This window comes from Oryzias melastigma, linkage group LG1 (assembly GCF_002922805.2).
Source record: "Oryzias melastigma strain HK-1 linkage group LG1, ASM292280v2, whole genome shotgun sequence".
In the NCBI taxonomy this organism is placed as follows: domain Eukaryota; kingdom Metazoa; phylum Chordata; class Actinopteri; order Beloniformes; family Adrianichthyidae; genus Oryzias; species Oryzias melastigma.
Window position 1 is genome coordinate 7,155,156 of NC_050512.1, and position 14,690 is coordinate 7,169,845.

General features: G+C 40.8%; 1 protein-coding gene across 2 annotated transcripts; it reads left to right on the top strand.

The window, feature by feature from the left end:
* The first annotated feature begins 1,371 nt into the window (after positions 1–1,371).
* On the top strand, positions 1,372–7,887 carry krt98 (keratin 98). 2 transcript variants are annotated; one of them, XM_024259539.2, is made up of 9 exons: positions 1,372–3,201; positions 5,498–5,840; positions 6,028–6,110; positions 6,218–6,374; positions 6,664–6,825; positions 6,904–7,029; positions 7,340–7,560; positions 7,648–7,658; positions 7,749–7,887. In XM_024259539.2, the coding sequence occupies exons 2-9, from the start codon at positions 5,514–5,516 to the stop codon at positions 7,844–7,846; spliced, it is 1,185 nt and encodes a 394-aa protein (XP_024115307.1). In that variant the 5' UTR covers positions 1,372–3,201; positions 5,498–5,513; the 3' UTR covers positions 7,847–7,887. The 2 variants fall into 2 exon arrangements, with proteins under 2 accessions (XP_024115307.1, XP_036072434.1); XM_036216541.1 differs by lacking the exon at positions 1,372–3,201 and having other exon boundaries at positions 5,140–5,840.
* The last annotated feature ends 6,803 nt before the right edge of the window (positions 7,888–14,690 follow it).

Sequence of the window (14,690 nt, forward strand, 5' to 3'; positions counted from 1 at the left end):
TGAATCTTTATAGGCCCAGCTTGTAAATAACGACTTTTTTTTCAGAAAAATTCAACTTTAATTTTTGATAAATCTTCTTTTGTCCTCCTCGGCCCCCTTGCTACCACAAACTTCTTTTACAGTTTTTAGAGTCTTTGTTGCACCTTAAGTTAAACTTTTTACATAAAATGTCTTACTCTCTAATGTTTTAACACTTGTATGGTGTTTAGGTCTGTGGAACGTCTTTTTCAGTTTCAGTTTATTTTGAACACTATTAAAACAATAGAACAGTCAAACAGGAAACAAAAGAGTAACCAAAAGAACAAGTACACACATGATATAGTGTTCAAAAATAATTCAAAAAATTCAAAATTTTTAAGGCTTGTTTCTTCTGAGCAGTCCGGTCCAGTAAGGAGTGGTACGGGACGGTCCAGTTATCTCTGGCGAGCGTTTCCACTCAGTTAAGCCTCGCTTCTACTGAGCCGTTTGTTTTCACGGTGCATGTGTGGTGTAGAGCGCTAGTGTTTTGTTGAGTCTTTGTCATGCGATGACTAGAAAAGCAATGAAAAGAAGGTCATCCAGCAGCTCGTCTTTGCTTTCTCTTTACTTTTTGTACATTGTTTGTAGCAGGAATTTATTTGTTAGAAAAAAAATGGCGGACAGCAAGAAGAATACAACCGTAAAGAGGAAAACGGAATGGCTAGTTTATCGCTACACTGGTGCTTTCTAATGTCATTATCACTTTCTGCCAATCAGCAGGTGGCTACAGCAGCTCCGCCCTGTTCTATTTTTCTATGGATCTACAGCCGATGGGGGCCCTCAAGATGTACGGGTTGGAACTGTTTATGGGTCCATTTACCAATGGAAACGCTCAAAATACCGGATCAAACCGGACCGTAAAGGTTTCTTTAAAACATTTTTTTCAAATTTATCAGCTTTTCTGTGAAGAACATGATTCAAAGCACTTTTTTAGAGACCACATAACACACACTCACCCACACATTTATATTACATACAGGGCGTTTGGCCCCACTGGAACCAGGCCTCAAAAACGGTGCGAAAAGTGAATGTCCTATGTATCTTCACTCTCTTTCTCCTACCCATAGTTTTTTTCTGCTTTTTTCTGCTCCTCCTCCATAGTTGGATGATTGAAAATCCAAGTCCCAACATCATCTGCTCCCACACATTTTACCCTCTCACTCATATGAAACTTTATTTTCTATCTTACCTGTAGATAAAGGATATAAGACTACAAATATGAAACATTAGCTGCTGATACAACCAGGGCCAGAACACCAGCTTCTGCACTCATCCTGAGGAGGATTGAGCAGGAGAATGCTGGTAGAACCAATTTCTACCAAACCTCTAGTAAGTGTGTGATGCTGTTGCAGTAAATGGGAGAAGTGTTATGAACATTTCTGATCTTTTCATTACTGTAGATTATGGTCAGTAGAGAAGAAAAGAGGCAAAGCAAAGTCTGTAGACCCAACAGAAAACTCTATTTACATCCAGCAAGTGTGAGAAAAACATGTAGAGCGCAAAACACAGAGTGAAACTCTGCCTCTAAAGTTTGTTCAGGTTGATGAAAATAGAAAAATAATTCAGTGGGACTGATGAGTTTAGATTGATAATGTAACTTTATGTATGTATGCCTGCTTAAATATGTTTTCTGGTGATTCTTAAATGTAGACAGCTGCTGAGGTCTGGGAACAGTGGGCAGTGACTGCTGGGAGATGGAGTAAGGATGAGGTTCAGGTGACAGTCAATACTCAGGGGATGGCTCCCTCTGGTGGTCAGAGGGGGAAACAGATGCTTGTATCCTGATAAACGGTGTATAAGAATTGGACCGATTGTGTGTCCCGTCACCCAATGAAAATGGATTATTTCAGACTCTGATGAAATGAAGTCAATTTGGTCGTCGGTTTTTGCCAATACAAACGCCATCAATAAGCAGTGATAGTCCAAGTCAATCAACATTTCTATGACAACCTCTCTACCAATCAGGAGTGAGCTTGTTGGAAGTCCACAATTCTACTTCTTGGAAGTCTTCAAACATTAGACAGTGGACACCACATGCTTTTACTGAGCCATCTGATTGGTCCGTTTATCCATGAAAAATAATGAAGTCTGTAAAGAATATGTTAAAAAAAAGTATTTGCTCTGACAAATAAAATGACAACTGTTTATTTCTCTATAGAAGTCCATAGATTTTGGCTTCTTGAAGCCGACAGGTACTTTCTATTTGGAACACCCGGGGGGGAGGGGTCACTCAGTCCAATTCTCATATACAGTCAATGCCTTTCACCCAAAACAAGGAATTTTTCTTCTTTAATTTTTTTTAGCAAAATATAAAACAGATCCATGATAGAAAAAAATAAATATAAAAAAAAAGAGGATTAGGATCTTCTGAAAAAAAATGGTTTCTGTTTGACACTTTTACCTGAACGGCTTCAAAGCGAGCATCTGACATGTCTGAAACTGTCTAATGAAGCTGCTGGCAGACGATGCAGCACGCAGGTGAAGAATGTGTCAGGCAGATGCTGTGGCTGTGAAGCCCCTGGGGTCTTGGTGAAGGCAGAAATTAAAGCTGATATTACTGGTTTTCAACAGTAGGTGTTGGATCTAACTGTGAACAGACTTGTGGTTGTAAACCTAAATATTTCAATCCATGGGCAAAAAGTGAGAGTGGGGAGAAAAGTGTCCGTATTTGGTCACTGCCAGAGCACATTTCTGCTTCAGGAAACTCTAAACGCCCTTCTGGATCCTGCTGCTGTTGAAGAGGAGAAGGCCACGATCCAGCAGATGGATTGTGTAGGAGCCTCTTAAGTACTGGCGTGGCCCTGCAGGGTCTAGACAGGCTGCATTTCTGTTCTATCAACGCAAAAGATGTTATCAGCTGGTGAAGCTGAAAGGGAGAAAGTCGTGCTACTAGCCCGTCGTGGTTATCAGGTTAGGACTCGCTGGTGGGACAATGACCTGAAACTCAGGACTTTCTCAGTCAAAATGGTGTCTCATCTTTTACAGGAATCCATTATTGCTTCACTTTTGTGTTTTTTAATTTAACCTGGTTTCATTGAAAACTGTTGTACCTGAAAAACCTGGATCATCTTGAAAACTGCATTTTATCATCGTAGGTCGAGTTGCATCTCAGGACAAACTCTCTTCAGATGATGTGAGATCTGGACCGATTCGTCTCCACTAAGCAAGCACAGACCAGTTCAGGTGATTGTAGTATCAACATTCTGGTCACATGATCAGGCTTGAACCAGGGGTGATGGGGTCGCTGGCGTAGCTCCTGGCTGAGCAGACCCTCGCTGCTGATGAAGCTCCTGAACTCGGCTTCTTCCATCAGTCTTTGGAAATCAGTGGTCGGGAGGCATTTCAGTTCACAATACCGCCCTTCCTCACCAGTTTGGTCAGTTTCTTTCTCTTAGCTGTCAGGACTCTCCTGAAGAACAGGTCAAAAGGTCATCTGTCCATCAGACAACAGATCTGTTTTTCTGTTGTTCCCCACCGCTCTTTTTCTCTTCTTGATTTTTTTCCCTTTATTATTTTTGTCTCTGAGCTGAAAGTCTTTCTGGGTTTTTGTGACGCAGAGGCAGAAAAGGTTTGAAACCTCACAGAGAACCGCTCACGTGCTATTAGATCCTTAGATATGTCTCTAAATCTGGCTGTTTGACACTCTTCTCTGAAAAAGTCACCTAAGGTCTTTGGATTTTTCCTTAAACACAGACAGCCTGCAGGTGTAAATGAAGCTGTCAATCATCTGTCTTCGGGCCTCCTGGCTCAGCGGTTTGACCTCAGAGTAAAGAAACAGACGTCCAAACATCTGAAATGTTTTCAAGCAAAGAGGATTGAGGATTTTACTGACAGGAAAACAGCCTCTGTTTGGAAGACACCCTCGGAATAATATCAAAGGGAAACATTTTGGTTAAAATCAAAAACCCCTTAACACCTGATCACCTGTGCTTATGTTATTTGATTTACTGTAACTCTTCAACACAATCAACGTCATTCCAACAGATTCTGAAGGAGAAAAACGGCATGAGTAAACTGAATCTGAAGATGCTAGTGCTGATAGCTAAAGATGCTGAAATTGATAGTTGAAAATGCTAAAGCTAATAGCTTGAAAATATCAGTTTAATGCCAGATTAGCCTAAAAAAACTGGTAAAATGTCTAATTTAGCCAGAACAGCTGGCATGTAGCTGAAATTTTAGGTAGACTCCAAAGGAAAAAAATTGAAAAAAAGCCTAAATCAGCCTAAACAGTTAGCATGTAGCTAAAATGTTAGCTAAATTCTAAAATAACCTAAAAAAACTATGTTCTTTGATTAACTTGATTTATTTGAACATGATAATTCTAGCACATTCTCAACAAGCCGCTTTTCTCCTTCAAAATCTGCTGGAATTATCGCGATAACGGCTGAAAAGTTAAGGCATGTTAAAGATTTTTGTGTTCAAATACCACCGGTGATGCTTCAAGGGAAATTAGGTTCAAAGGATTGAAAACCAAAAAGTCATCATGCATTACATTTCTATTTGTATTGTTTTCAGTTTTTGTTTTTCTTCATTAATTTTTGCTCCATTTGCAATTTTTCCTGCAGCTCTGCATGCGTAAAGTTTCTTTTTAAAATAAAACATCTTTTAGTGTTTGGTTAGAGGCCCACTTTACCCCAGATCTGTGCATTCTCAACATTTAAAAAAAAATTCTTTCTTTGTATGGTACTAGCACATGTTGACGTCCTTCTCTGTTCTATCAGTAAATGATTTTGCTCATTAAAAATCATTTTCACATTTAAACATTTTTTGGGCTGCATGGTTGCACTGAGATTAGCGGTCTTAACTCACAGTGAGAAGTTCCAGGTTCATCTCTGAGTAACATTTAATTTCTGCCAAAAGTCTCCCAAGAGTATGACGTTAAATTACCGCCAAAAGTCCTCAAGGTGAATATCAAACTCACGTGCACAATGAACGTCCGTATGAGTGTATATCAAACTCCATGTGCACAATGAACGTCCCCATGTGCGTTTATCAAACTCAAATGTCCCCCTAAGCATATATCAAACTCCACGTATGCAAAGCTTTTTATTAGAAAACTGCGTTGTTCGTTCTTAATGTCCACCCTGAAGTTTCAGAGTTCCCTATCAAGGGAAATTGAGTAGAAGCTGCAGAGTTGGACCTGCTGTGGTTTCACAGAGCTGCAGAGGAGGCGTGAAGCTGCCTCTGGCGTGTCTCTTCTGCTGGACAGACAGCCCCCCCGCCCCTTCAAACCTACTATTAAGCATCAAAACAAAGAGGAATGCAAATGCTGCTCTTTATTGAGTAACAAGAAAATGTGGAGTCACAGGTTTAACCTGTAGGGATATCTCACAGCCCCACTGTCCACCACACCCTGACCAATGATGGAGTATGTGTGTGTGTGGAGGGGTGGGGGGCACATTCCTCCTCCAGTCCATCCCACCATGCTGCACGCGGCAGGTATATAAACCAGGACACTCAGTGATCCTTTCAACTACAGATCCAGACCGTCCAGCATGTCCTTCAGCAGTGCATCCTACAGCCGCAAGACCATGAGTGTGTACGGCGGAGCAGGAGGCTCCGACACCCGCATCTCAAGGCCCAGCTGGGTCCACGGAGGCCTAGACCTCACTGACGCCTCCGACTTCTACTTTGGCGACAACAAAAAGGCCACCATGCAGAACCTGAACTACCGACTGGCCTCTTACCTGGAGAAGGTGCGGAGGCTGGAGAAGGAGAACGAGCAGCTGGAAAAGAAGATCAGGGAGTGGTACAAGAGCAGGACCGTGGTGTCACACGACTTCTCCAAATACCTGGACATCATCAAGGACCTGCAGGATAAGGTGAGAGGGGGAAGAAGCCTCAGCTTGAACATGAAGGAAACCTTTTGAGGGTAAATTCCCGACCCTCATGAAGGAATTGGTTCTTAGGAGAGTATATGTGAAGTTGTGGTGTCTGTTGATCTAGAACTCTCTGATTCTAGCATTTGTCCTGCATCTTCCATCATCAGTTTTCTAATTTCTCCCAAAGATCTGTGTCGCCTCCAAGCTCAACACCAAAAATGTCCTGGAAATCGACAACGCACGACTGGCGGTTGATGACTTCAGGATGAAGTGAGTTGTCCGCCCTCTCAGTGCATTCCTGCCACTCCTGTGTGACTTCACACGTGCACCGCAGGACAGACTCGTGCCCGACTGACAACTTCTGCTGAACCTCGCAGGTACGAGAGCGAGCTGTCCATGAGGATGGCTGTGGAGGCCGACATTGCTGGGCTGAGGAGGCTGCTGGATGACTCAAACCTGAGGAGGATGGAGCTGGAGAGTCGGTGCGAGGGTCTGAGGGAGGAACTCATCGTGCTGAAGAAGGACCACGAAGAGGTGAGGGGTGCATCACTCAGCAGCAGATGTGTGCTGGAGGATTAGATTGGTGTTTGTTTTCCTTTGTGACGTCAGCTGATCTGAATTCTTGACCTCGGCAACTTCCCTGCAAACCGCTCCGCCGCTCCCTGCTTTCCTCCTCTTTTCCCTGCACACTTCCACCTATTCTTCTGTCTCCATGAGCTCATTGCTTCTGTTTATCCAGCATCCGAAGCAAAGCATGCCATGTGGTCCAAAATGATACCATTGCTATACCTAACCCTAACCACTGTGCCCCTATTTCCGAAAGGAATTGGCCCTGCTGAAGAAACCGGTGGAAAGCCAGGTCAACGTGGTCGTGGACGCCCCGCCCACCTCAGACCTGAACGAGGCCATGAAAGAGATCAGAGACAAGTACGAGAGTCTGATCGCCAAGAACCACACGGAAATCGAGATGTGGTACAACAAGAAGGTGAGCCGAGAAGATTCTTTGTGTGTCCAGCGGCTGAGAGGAGGTTGTTGTAACTCCTGCCGCGCTGTTTCTGCTCAGATCCTGGAAGTGGAGCACGACGTCAAGAGATACTCAGAGGATTTGAAAACATCCAACACTGAGATCAAAGAGCTGAAGAGCACCTTCCAGAGGCTCCAGATTGATCTGGAGTCCCATTTGAGCATGGTACGTGAAGACGAATACAGACGTAAAACCCTCCGTTGACCGTTTCCCAAATGCTCCCCTAGATTTTTCCTAGACATATGCAACCACTCGTCATTTTGAATACGAATACTACACAATGAAATCAATCTACTTCAATGAGTCTAGTAGGAGGACTAATTTCTTTCCATCTTCTTGGTTCAATCATTTTTGATAAGTCGGCAGTACCAAGATCTTTACTCTGTTAAAAGCAATCTTCATTTTGAGCATCAGCTTTGCCATTTTTCCGTCCATCTGTGGCGACAAACTCACCAGTTATCTGTCTCCGTCACAGAAAGCATCTCTGGAAGAAACCCTGTCAGAGACCCACATCCGCTATGGAGCACAACTGACAAGCCTGCAGGAGGTGGTTTCCAGTCTGGAGGCGCAGCTGTCCCAGATCCACGGGGACATGGTCAGCAACGGGCAGGAGTACAGCATCCTGCTGCAGGTGAAGACCCGTCTGGAGAGAGAGATCGCGGAGTACAGAAGGCTGCTGGAGGGCGAGGATGAAAGGTGAGAGCTGATGAAGACAGAATTTAGAGAAAAGGTGAATCAGAATGATGAAAACTAATAATTTCCCCTTTTTCTCTTGATAATCAGCTCTAAACAAGGTAAGAGACTTTTGCCTCTTTATTTCTATAAAATGAATATTTTGCTCCTATCAGGATGGCTCATTGATGAGTTTCTCTCGTCTTCCTCAGTGATCACAAAGGTCATCACTGTGGTGGAGACGGTCGTGGACGGAAAGGTGGTTGAGAGTTCAAAGACAGTGGATGTGGATGTGGATAACGTCGAGTGAAACTGTGGATTCCTCTACCGAAAACAATAAAGATGATTCAGTCAAATCAAACACTGCAATTCCGATCATTTCTGTGAGCAAAAGCAAACATCCTCAGGTACTTGTTTAGGCCCAGAAAAATTCAGTAACTCACTTTTAAAAAGTATTTTTATTTAAATAAAGCACATAAAACAAATGTGAAGAAAAAGCATAAGCCTTTCGTTGAATTTGAGAAGGTCATTGTTGGCTTGAAGCTGCTGATTGGATGCCGACCTGCTCTGGCAGACGAGAGAAAGATTTCATTCAGTGGAATTGGAAGATTTCAGTCAGTCTGAACAAATTCACAATAACAGACCATCTAATGAGGTAAAACAAATGTGATACAATCCTCATCACAGGCCAGTGGGTCACATGATTTGTTCAAGTAAAGAACCAGTATAGTGTGTAAAGTTCTAATTGTCTAGATTTTCTCCTGCAGAGAAAAGTTTTGCACTAGAAAACAGATGAGTGACAGCTTCATTTACGCCTGCAGGATGTCTGTGCTTAAGGAAAAATCCAAAGACCTCAGGTGACTTTCTCAGAAACAGCCAGATTTAGAGACATATCTAAGGATCTAAGAGACTTTCAGCTCAGAGATAATAAAAAAAGAAAAAGGTGTGTGAGGAATAGCTAAAGCAAAAACAGAAAAACAGACGATGGATAGATGACCCTTTGACCTGGTCTGCAGGAGAGTCCTGACAGAAGAGAAAAGAAGCTGACCAAACTGGTGAGAAGGCCGCTGGTGTGAACTAAAATGCCTCCCGACCATAGATCTCCCCCTAACATTGGGGGTTTTCTCTGTCCTGGACAGCAGTCTCAGACCTGTGGAGGTTGTGGGATGCCAAAGCACCCATCAGTCACTTTGGGGAGAAGCCTGAAAACCGACAGTTGACAACTTTATTTGCACCTTAAGGAAGTCATCACCTCAGGTTACTTATTTTAAGTTTATTATCCTTTATTCTGCCACTAAGCTGTTCTCTAGTGTTTGTGTTCCCCATCAATCCCTGGCGTCTGAAATGAGGAACTCTGTGGTAAAAACTTTGATAACACTTGAAAGACTCGGTATAATGTTGACAAAGCTAGTTAATACATTTATTAATCTTGTAAGCAGTTTATTAATATTTCCTTTGGAGACAAAAGTCTCACTTTAGATGTTAATAATTCATACAAAGTATGTTAAAAAAAAACTTATTTTGCATATTGTACTAATACATGTCTTACTAACACCTTTGAAACGCATTAATAGTGTTTGATAATGTGTTAATAACGTTTGTTGAGGAATATTATTATAAAGTGTTACCAAAGATTTCTTTGAAAATGGAGTCTTCTTGTCTAATCCAAAAAAATCAGAAGATAAAAGACAAACGTCGTGCTGAACTCAGATCATGTCGGATCCCATCATCCCTTTGTTGGTTAACAGCCCCTTAAAACCCAAACTAATGTTCTCACTGCGACAAAAATGGTGAGAGATAATGGAGCTATCCAGTCGTACAGTTTAGTGTCAGATCAGACGAGGAAAACAAAGACGTTAACGGATCTATCTGTCTGCGACCGGCACTTTTGTTCCAGCTACAAGCTTTTTCTGAATTCATGATTTTGCTCCTGATTCACAATGATTTGAATAAAGAAATACTCAGAAATGCAGTTTCAAGCTTAATTTTCTTTCTATGTCCTTCATAAGACAATTCCACAAAACATGATAAAACGCCAACATTTTGCTGTAAAAAAGAAAAAAACTGCTTTTGGCAGTCAGTATTTAAAATATTTTCAGACGTTCTACAAAGGCCTTTATAATGTTCTGTAATTCCTGCAATATTTGGTGTAATCCCACAGGATCTCAATCTCTATCACAAAGCACAAAATATAATCATTTTTTGGGCCTCGACTGCCAAGAGACTTGTTCTTCTCAAATGGAAAGAACAACGTCCTCTGACTTTTAAGATGTGAAAAAATGACCTGGAACATTTTTTGGTTTGGGAGAAAATTTATTTTTCTGCAAAAAGGTTGTAGACAAGATTTTTACACCACTTGGAATCCCTTCATAAGTTATTTACAGAATATAGATGTCACTGCTGTCAGGACGTTTAACGATTGACTCTGTACTTTTGGAAATGTGCAATTGAGTGATTTATTTATTTTATTTGAAAATACAGATTTTACAAACTATTTGCTTGAATGAGTGGTACAGTAATGGGAGGGTGTGTGTTGTCTGTTTTGTACACTTTGTCAAACCTGTATCTTTGTACCATTTGTTTAAATGTAAAATACCAGTAAAAAGACTTCCTATTAAAAAAAAAAACACCAACATTTTCTTTGAGTAGGTCTTTAAAGGTCGCACGTCCAAGCTAAAGGTCATAAAACCAGATATGCAAACTAATATGCATTGTGATGCAACATGTCAAGCTCATTCATCACCTCTATAGGAACCAGTGTTAAAATGTGGAGAAGTTGGGTTAATCGGTTGAAGACTTGTAAGATTGTAAAGTTTATTGCCACATCACCTTAAATTGTATTGCATTTTGTAAAAGAAACAGCAAAGGTTTGCGATAATTAAGTGGTATTATTACCCATAAGGGCAATAAAAAGATGTGTTAAATAGAGACCTAAAACATTTTAGAAATAGTTCAACATGGCAGATAACTTCATCATACTAGATGCATAGTAGAACAACTAGGAGTCACCACCAGAAGGCAGTAGAAAGCAAGTTTTTAATTTTTTGTTAAACAAGACCCTGTAAGCAGTAGATAACAGATTGGGTTGAGCAGAAGAAAATACTGTCCTGACCGCTGTGGCTTAACCTCAAGAGAGGGATTCACACCAGACATCTGCAGAATGTTCCCGAACTGAAACCGGTTTGTGACGAGGAATGGTCCAAAATTCCTCCTGACGGGTGTGCAGGTCGGATTTGTCACTACAGGAAATGTTCAGGTGAGGTTGCTGCTGGTGCCAAAGGAAGGTCAGCCATTTATCAGCTTAAAGGTTCACTCACCGTTTCCACCCTGCACTAAGAAGCTTGACATGTTGTGCCTAAAAAACCCATAAAAACACATAGTTTAAGAAGTGTGTTACTTTGGAGTCCAAGTTAAACTAATCAGATTTGCAATTCCAGTCATGTGGTCTGGTAAATATCTGTACTTGTTTTCTTCAAGAGTAAACAGGTAAACAACATCCAGTTATAGTAGATGTGAAATTCATGAAACTCTCACAGCCTGAGATAATAGTCTGGAATAGTCTATCTGTTTAGTGACGCACACAGGTGTTTGGGTACATCAGGCGTTCCTGATTAATGAAGTGGTTTGTGCAGGTTGTATGTGTGCTTATTTGTGTTCCTTTAACTATGTAGGTGTGTGTGGTTGTGCACATAAAGGCAGCCCTTGTGTAAACAGTAATTACTGAAACTGATGGCGTTAAGCCTCAAACAACTTTTACTGTTTGTGTTGAACTTTTCTCTGTATGTCCAATCTTATCCCCTCTTTCTTCTCTTCAATCCAGTTAATCTCTCTCTAGTCCAGAGTTTAAAACAAAACAAAGAAAACAAGTTTGTAAGAATAAAGTTTAGCTTCAAATACACAAGGAGTTTATCTAAATATACCAGAATCTCTCCAAAACAAGAGGCTTCTGTTTGCTCAACTAAATGGACACGACAAAGAGGTGGTACAATGTTCTAAACAAAAGGATAAGTTTTTGGAAATTGATTCATGAATTAATGAAAGCAATCTTTCTCACAGCAGGACTGGAGGGAGATGAGATTCTGTTGTTACCCTGAAGGTCTGAGAATCTGAGTTCAGATGAGATTATCAGGTCTTTAGTCCCCTCTGATGAAAATCATGGTTTTTGAGTTTTTAACATGTATATGTATCCTTTTTCTTATGAAAGAGAACAAGTGTAATAAGAAATTGTTTTGTTTTTGCATTTCCGAGTATTTCTCCTTTTAAATCAATCAAACTGTCTTGGACAGACTCTGTTTGAATGAATGATCTTCTTTCCATCAACAGCTCTGCTGCACATGCACTAAACCCTCATCTGTTCCTAGTGTCTAGTTCAGGTTCTGGAGAAGAGAAGATGGTATCTTCACATTGACTGCAGTCAAATGAGCCGCCGTTCACATTTCTGTGGTCAAATCAGCATCACTGGATTTTTGGTGTGAGTTTCATCCAATACTTACGGTAGCAGGACTGAGAACGCTGGAAAATCTCCACCAGACTCCACGGAGCTTCTTGATGTGACCACGGAAATGTGAACGGCGGCTCATTTGACCGCAGTTGGAAAGGATTGTAAATCAATGAAAGAGCATTTTGATGTTAGCTTTGATTATTTTATCAAGAACTCTGAGAAACCAATGATTGAATGTATTGATCACAGTCAATAAACATTGGAGAATTAGCTAAGAGAGTCTTTGGTGAACTGTAAGGAGAAAGAATCAGGATTTTGGAGGAAGTTCTGTCCATGAAGATCTTCACTTCCTCGTCCAGCTGACATCCGGATCAGAACCATACGGCTGGACATTACCCAGATTGATGGATGTTTTATTTAGCAGCGGTGAAGATTTACGCTAGTGAGACACAAAGCTATCATGATCAGAAAAGGAGGATCAGGAGATTTCGGAAACAGAGGTTTCAGATCAACATGAAAGTGACTTTTTAAAACATTTAGGTTGTGGGATTTTGGTCAAAAACTTCATAATCATAGTTAAAACACTACTGGGAACTTTTAAAAAATTGTCATGGGGGACTTTAAATCTGAAAAACTGAGAAACATCTGCTGCTTTGAACGTACACCTGAGTATTATCTGTATAACGATGGAAATGCATTCTATGTGATGATTGAACAGCGCACAGAGCCCTGTGGTATGACTGTCTGCCATTTACAGGAACAAACCAGACTTTTATTTGGACTGAGAACTCTCTATTCATGCTCAGACATGTTACCTTTAATGACAGTATTTCATGAAGATGCTTCACAAAAACCTGGACAGCTGCAGATCAGACAGTATGCTGATGATACAGCCCTCTATGAATCCCATCAGTGAGATGGCATTTTAATATTGCAGTGAAACTTTTGTGGTTGTTTTTTAAAGATCATACCAGAAAAACTGCTTCATAGCTCATCCTCTCTCAAGGGACACAGAGAAGTCCTGAGGAAAACAGAGCTTCATCTTGATCTTTGGTTCTTGACTACAGTTTACAGTTTGACATTTTTCTTTTACGACTGTATTGTCATTTGTCTGCACAACACTTGACCCTTCACCTCCAGGTGAGGGTGTGTTCTTGAAGCTTCTGTTGAGTCATTGTAGCTCTGCCTCCAGGTAGTCTGTTGTCTATCAAAATTCTCATTCTTCCAGGTGATTTCAGGAGGTGACTCAACTTCAAAACACGATGTTCTGTTGAAATTCAGAGTATAAGATAAGATAGCTGTCAAAAAGAAACATTCATAAAGACAAAGTTATGCTCAAATTAATATTTTGTGCACAGCTTTGCAGAAAAATATATTAATAAAACATTTAGTTTTACGTTCAACGCGTCTCTTTAGACTATGTCTTATCTTTGTCTTTTTGTCGTTAACAAACTGTCAAAAAGACATTAACAGCAAAAAAAGAGAGAGAGAGAAATGTTAACAAGAAAATGATGAAAGAACATTAAAACAAAAATGCCAGAGCAGACAGTGGCGGGATCCCTGTCTCTCTGCTGCTGCCATTGGGCTGTCTGCTCGCCGGTGTTGTGTCAAGGTACTTTTCCCCTGTCAGAATTTATTTCCCCAGTCTCAGGCATTGTTTTGGCAGGGGGAACGTGCCTTGGCACAACACCAGCCAGCAGCATGTTAGCATGCGGGATCCTCGCCTAGCCAAGCAGTTTGTCCTAGGACAGGTGGGGTGGGCGTGTCTCTCAAGGTATACTCTTTCCTTCGTCCATCCCTTCCTAGGCCAGGCTGTAGAAGCACCATGACCCCGAAAGGGATAAGAGAATGGATGGAAATAACAAAAACAGCCAATCTAACTCGTAGCTAAACTAGGTTAATTAGCGGCCGACCGGTAAAAAGAAAGAAAGAAAACAGGAAGAGAGTTAGGTATTCTGATCCTACACTGACTTTTTAATTTTTTAATTTGTTGGTTTTTACCACCACAGCAGTTAGCTACCAGTTAGCAGTTAGTTTAGCTGTTTTTGAGATGTTATCCTCTTGCTTTCAACTAATTTCATAGTTTTTTTTTTTTTGTCCAAATGAGTTGAGTGACATTTCTACTCCCTTAGAGTCTGTTTTATTCCATTTTCATATGGTTATCAGGATCGTTTTTCCAGTATGGGACCAATAACACTCTAAAAAGTTCTATTTTACTTTATTTTAATAAATAAACTTTAACGCTCATGTGCAGTTTGAACAGTCGATGTTCCGGGACTCGATGTGTAAGCCTGTGAACCCGTGACATATTTTTGACAGTTTGTTAACAAGAGAAAATTGTTTTAAAAGACAAAGACAAGTCGTATTCTTAAGAGACATGTCGAACGTAAAACTACATTTTGTGTTCATATTTTTTCTGCAAAGCAGTGCACAAATTAATATTTTGTGCTTTGTAATTTTTGATGAATACTACTTTATCTTTATGATTAGGTTTCTTCTGACAGCTATCTTACCCCATATCAGAGCCTGTTATAAGACATGGTTCACCCGAGACGTCTCATCAGACTGATTGTTTGGGGTGTGAGAGGAAAAGTTTTTATTTTTGGTCTGGAGTTATAAAGACACAAATGAGACAAGATGATGGCGAGAAACTGAGAGGCTTTATTATTTTGGAACTTCAGAGAAGCAGCTGGTGACTTCAGTCCTCATCACG

Coding starts and splice junctions, on each gene's coding strand:
- krt98 (XM_024259539.2), top strand. CDS start 5,514: ATGTCCTTCAGCAGTGCATCCTACAGCCGCAAGACCATGAGTGTGTAC. Junction 6,111..6,217: donor GTTGATGACTTCAGGATGAA/GTGAGTTGTCCG, acceptor TGAACCTCGCAG/GTACGAGAGCGAGCTGTCCA. Junction 6,375..6,663: donor TGAAGAAGGACCACGAAGAG/GTGAGGGGTGCA, acceptor TATTTCCGAAAG/GAATTGGCCCTGCTGAAGAA.